At 40.1% G+C, this 6,092-nt stretch overlaps 1 protein-coding gene across 1 annotated transcript; it reads right to left on the bottom strand.

Annotated features, from left to right (window-relative positions):
* Positions 1 to 4,785: 4,785 nt before the first annotated feature.
* On the bottom strand, positions 4,786 to 5,715 carry LOC122921313 (olfactory receptor 12D1-like). The gene has a single exon (XM_044271290.1). It carries the CDS (start codon positions 5,713 to 5,715, stop codon positions 4,786 to 4,788), a length of 930 nt encoding a protein of 309 aa, XP_044127225.1.
* Between the last annotated feature and the right edge of the window lie 377 nt (positions 5,716 to 6,092).

Raw genomic sequence — 6,092 nt, forward strand, 5'->3', positions numbered from 1 at the left:
ATTCTTGTTTATGATATGTCCTTTATGAGCAGTAAAAATAGTTACTCTGTTGTGTACAATTTTATCAGTTTACCTTTGGACTAATGATTAGACATGAACATTAGACGAATATTATACCTGATGCTTCAAAGGCTGGAGACATCAAACCATGGCTTTAAGAAGATCCTGGAGGGTAATAGTTTGACTTATTATGATGCGAGTTTGGGCCTGTAAAGTTCTCATTCATCCAGGTTATAGTATATTACCAGTAATAAGTCAGAGCATCTTGACTTTTTAAGACGTTTTGCTATTCACCCGGTTGCCTTTCTCAAATAGAATGGCATGTACGAGAAATCTCCAGCAATAAATACTGGCGAGCTCCTCTAACAGTGCTGCTCTAGCACCTCTCCGGTTTTAGTTTAAACCCACTGAATAGTTGGAAAATGCAACCAACATTTTACCTCCATGACTGAAGCATGAGTCACCAGTATCTAATGCTGTAATGTGCGTGTATGTGACATCACGCATTACACTAATAAGTTGAATGCCCTTCTGTAGGCATCTTTATCTGGCCTATCAAGAGAGTAATAGAGCTGTCATATTACTATCCCAATTGTACACCTACTATTATACAAGGAGGTAACACAGCAGCAGTAAACTGACAATGGATTACCTATCAATTTAACAGTTTTGTCTCTGTGTAGACTACTACAGAAGGACAATATTTTATATTCAATTGTGAGACACTGACAAAATTAAAAAGAAAAACTTCCAAAATTTCTTAATTATTTTTTCTTTGAATGTTTAGCTTAAAATAAATATCCCTTTCTGACGGAAGTGTCCCTTTAACCCCTTAAGGACCCACGCTGTACATGTACAGTGATGATGGATGTGACTTAAAGACCAGCGCCGTACATGTATGGTGGGCTGATCGGGCGGGTGCCGCTGCTGCGCCCGATCAGCGGCAGGGATCAGCAGTCACTGACAGCCTGTCCCCTGCTGCATACGCCGGCATCGGTGAAAACACAGATGCCAGTGTGTTAACCCTTTGTATCTCACGGTCAAAGCATGCACGGGGTTTGCAGAGGGTATGCGTGCCCTCCGCTTCCCCATTGAGTCTCCGCGCTGCAGTGACGGTGACCCGATGGCAGAGAAGGCAGCCCAATGCCTTCCATAAGCACTGGGGCTTGCCTTCTATGGAAGCCTGTGAGATCCTGGCCTTAGGCTAGGTCTCACAGTCAGGCTGTCAGCATACAAGCTGACAGCCAATGCATTACAATACACTATGTATTGTAGTGCATTGCAGAGGGGATCAGACTCCAAAAAGTTGAAGTCCCAGAGTGGGAGAAAAATAAAAAAAGTTTAAAAAAATTGTGTTTTCCATAATAAAAAAATAAAGTTTCAAGTAAAAAAAAAATCCCAAAATAAAAAACCACATAAAATTGCAAAAATAAATAAGAAAATAAAAAAAAGGAAGGACAGACATACTTGGTATCGCCGACTCCATAACGACTGGCTCTATAAAAATATCACATGATCTAACCCCTCAGGTGAACACCATAAAAAAAAGATAAAACAGTGCTAAAATAAACTTTTTTTTCCTCACCTTACATCACTAAAAGTGCAAAACCAAACGATCAAAAAGGTGTATACCCCCTCAAAATAGTAACAATCTAACCGTCACCTCATCCCGCAAAAAATTTGCCCCTACCTAAGACAATCGCCCAAAAAATGAAAAAAAAAAATATGGCTCTCAGACTATGGAGACACTAAAACATGATTTTTTGTTTGTTTTAAAAATGCTTTTATTGTGTTAAATGTAAGAAAGAAAAAAATAAATAAAAGTAGACAAATTAGGTATTGCCGCATCCGTAACAACCTGCTCTATAAAAATACCACATGACATAACCCCTCTGGTAAACACCGTAAAAAAAATTTAAATTAAAACGGTGTCAAAAAAGCAATTTTTGGCAGCTTACATCACAAAAAGTGAAATAGCAAGCAATCAAAAAATCATATGCACCCCAAAATAGTGGCAATTAAACCATCATCTCATCCTGCAAAAAATGAGAACCTGCCTAAGACAATCGCCGAAAAAATAAAAATAAAACTATGGCTTTCAGACTATGGAGACAATAAAACATGATTAAAAAAAAAAATAATTATGATATTATTGTGTAAAACTTAAATAATAATAATAAAAAAAAGTATATTATATATATATACACAGTACAGACCAAAAGTTTGGACATACCTTTTCATTCAAAGAGTTTTCTTTAATTTTCATGACTATGGAAATTGTAGATTCACACTGAAGGCATCAAAACTATGAATTAACACATGTGGCATTATATACATAACAAAAAAAGTGTGAAACAACTGAAAATATGTCATTCTAGGTTTTTCAAAGTAGCCACCTTTTGCTTTGATTACTGCTTTGCACACTCTTGGCATTCTCTTGATGAGCTTCAAGAGGTAGTCACCTGAAATGGTCTTTCAACAGTCTTGAAGGAGTTCCCAGAGATGCTTAGCACTTGTTGGCCCTTTTGCCTTCACTCTACGGTCAGGCTCACCCCAAACCATCTCGATTGGGTTCAGGTCCGGTGACTGTGGAGGCCAGGTCATCTGGCGCAGCACCCCATCACTCTCCTTCATGGTCAAATAGCCCTTACACAGCCTGGAGGCGTGTTTGGTGTCATTGTCCTGTTGAAAAATAAATGATGGTCCAACTAAACGCAAACCGGATGGAATAGCATGCCGCTGCAAGATGCTGTGGTAGCCATGCTGGTTCAGTATGCCTTCAATTTTGAATAAATCCCCAACAGTGTCACCATCAAAGCACCCCCACACCATCACACCTCCTCCTCCATGCTTCACGGTGGGAACCAGGCATGTAGAGTCCATCCGTTCACCTTTTCTGCGTCGCACAAAGACACGGTGGTTGGAACCAAAGATCTCAAATTTGGACTCATCAGACCAAAGCACAGATTTCCACTGGTCTAATGTCCATTCCTTGTGTTCTTTAGCCCAAACAAGTCTCTTCTGCTTGTTGCCTGTCCTTAACAGTGGTTTCCTAGCAGATATTCTACCATGAAGGCCTGATTCACACAGTCTCCTCTTAACAGTTGTTCTAGAGATGTGTCTGCTGCTAGAACTCTGTGTGGCATTGACCTGGTCTCTAATCTGAGCTGCTGTTAACCTGCGATTTCTGAGGCTGGTCACTTGGATGAACTTATCCTCCGCAGCAGAGGTGACTCTTGGTCTGAAAATACCCTAAAATCCCTAAGCTGGTGAAAGGGAATAGAGTCAGCCTGCTCCCTCAGAACCTGGAGGGGACAGGTTTTTTTGTAACAGCCTAGACAGCAAACAACAAGAAAACAACAACCAACTTATCTTTTCTGAGCAGGAACAGCCAATCCTTCCTTTCTTACTTCCACAGAGCCAGACAGAAGCTATAACCCGCACGGAACACTGCGAGTGGGTGTAATTTAAACCAACGACCCCACCCAGTGCACCTGAAGGGAAGCGGATCTAGCTTGACTCCAAAACAAAACAAAAGACTAGACACGTGCTGCTAATCTGGCAGACCTCCGCACGTAGCCCGAGCAGGGCATGACACATGGCCATACAGTATTTATAGGGGTTTACCATTTTTTTTATACTTACGACCTATCTTCATGATAGGTCATCAGTCTAATCGGTGAGCGATCCTGAAAGTGTCATGGTCTACCTGCAGCTTACCAAGAATAGTGCCATACATTGTATGGTGGCTATGCTTCATATTGCAGCTCAGCCACATTCACTTAAATGGAACCGAGCTGTGCCTAGGCCATGTGATTAATGTACATGACATGACTGGCCTAAGGTAAGCCATGAGAAGCTCCTGAGAGCACCAATAACACAAAACTGCAGAAATTGCTCGATCACATTTTGCCTTGTTATTTACCTTTTACTGTACATCTATTCAGTTTAATGTCTGTAGTGAATGGGTCGTTTGTTAATATCCAGTAACTAAATCGTTTGAGCAGTCCTAAGACTTCTCACAGTAGAGAGTTTGCTACATTAGTATCTAGCCTATACAATGTATCAGTTCAGAAAAAAGTATCAGTCTGGAGTCCAGGCTGTTTAAACGGGTTGTCTCACTTCAGTAAGGCTTCGTTCACATCACTGTTCAGCCTTTCCTAAACGGAGCAGGAGAACGGAAAGGATGGAAAAGGCACATAACTGATGCCAAACTGAGTCAAACTGAGCCCTTAGGACCCCATAGACTATAATGGGGTCCGTCATGTTTCCGCTCAGAAGATGATTTTGAAGCGGAGACAAAAGTTGTGCATGCAGGAATTCTGTCTCCGCTTTAAAATCATCTTCTGAGCGGAAACATAACGGACCCCATTATAGTCTAGGGGGCCTAAGGGCTCCGTTTGGCGTCAGTTATGTGCCTTTTCCGTCCTTTCCGTTCTCCTGCTCCTAAACGGAGCAGGAGAACGAAAAGTCTGAACGGTGATGTGAACGAAGCCTAAGTGGCATTTATCATGTAGAGAAAGTTAAGACAAGTCTTTTACTAATGTATTGTGATTGTCCATATTTCTTCTTTGGCTGGATTTATTTTTCCACCACATTATTATACACTGCTCGTTTCCATAATTGATAAAGTTTATTTATAGAAAGATTAAAAAATATATTTTTTTTTTAAATTAAATTACCAATTAGTTCATTTATTATGCTGTATAACATATGTAAGTGACACAAGTAACATTTTTAAAGATATGTTATCTGCATGGTATACAATATTGCTTATGTATTTTCTCAGTAATATATTTTAAGCAACTTCTTAAAAGCATTCTTAAAATCGCTGTTTCTTAATGTATATATAATTGGGTTTAATGCTGGGGTGATAACGGAGAACATAATGGCAGCTGCTTTGTCGCGATCTAAGGATTCATTTGTAGAAGGGCGCACATAAGTAAAAATGGCTGTCCCATATTGGAGCGTTACTACAGTAAAATGGCCGCTACAGGTAGATAGCGCACGTTTTCGTCCTTGTGAGGTCTTTATTTTTGAAAGAAAATTGCTAATAAGGATGTAGGAAAGGACAGTCAACACCAAGGTGGTTATAACGAGTGTTCCAGTGATTCCAGCAAGCAGCTTGAAATTAAGAGATACATCTGTAGAGGCCAAATTCAGGACCGGCTTAACATCACAGAAGAAATGTCTCACTATATTTGGTCCACAAAATGTAAGCCTTGAAGTCATTACAGAGTGTACCAATGCATGGAAAAATCCAATAATCCAACAACATGAGGCAAAGCCAAAGCAGACATTGTAACTCATGATGGTTGAATATCTCAAAGGATGAGCAATAGCCACATATCTGTCATAGGACATGACGGAAAACAGTATGACTTCTGTACTACCCAAGAAATGAAAGAAATGTACTTGCATAATGCAACCATAAAAGGGAATCATCTTCTTCTGAGACACAAGATCTGTGAGCATCTTGGGGACAACCACCGATGAGTAACAGATGTCAAGGAAAGCCAAGTTGTACAAGAAGAAATACATGGGTGTGTAAAGAGCTCGATCAGAAATGGTGATAATCATTATAGACAGATTTGCTATCAATGTGACCATGTAGAATAATAGAATGCTTAAGAAAAATATCACCTGAAGATTATCCTGAGTTCCAAGACCAGCCAAGACAAAGTCAGTTACTGGGGTGCAATTGTATATTTTCATGGCTTGGAATGTATCTGCAACCCAACACAGTTAAATAGAGCACATGAAGTCCAGACCCTCTAAATCAAGGATGGCTAACCTGCGGCTCTCCAGCTGTTGCAGAACTTCAACTCACAGCATGCCCAGACAGTTCATGTTCATGGCTTGGAATATATCTGCAAACCATCACAGTTAAATAGAATCAATCAATGCGTTTATAGACGTCAATGTATTCAGTAGTATTAGAAACTTCATGTTTTGTGTAACCCTTTAAAACAACATATCAAAAGGGTTTGCTCGGGAAGGGGGGGGGGGGGAGTTGAATGAATATTAAAGAAGCACTAACACGAAGCGATCTCTCAACTTGTTGCAGGGGATGGCTTCAATAGAAAGTTATA

The sequence above is a fragment of the Bufo gargarizans genome, chromosome 11 (assembly GCF_014858855.1).
Source record: "Bufo gargarizans isolate SCDJY-AF-19 chromosome 11, ASM1485885v1, whole genome shotgun sequence".
Classification (NCBI taxonomy): Eukaryota; Metazoa; Chordata; class Amphibia; order Anura; family Bufonidae; genus Bufo; species Bufo gargarizans.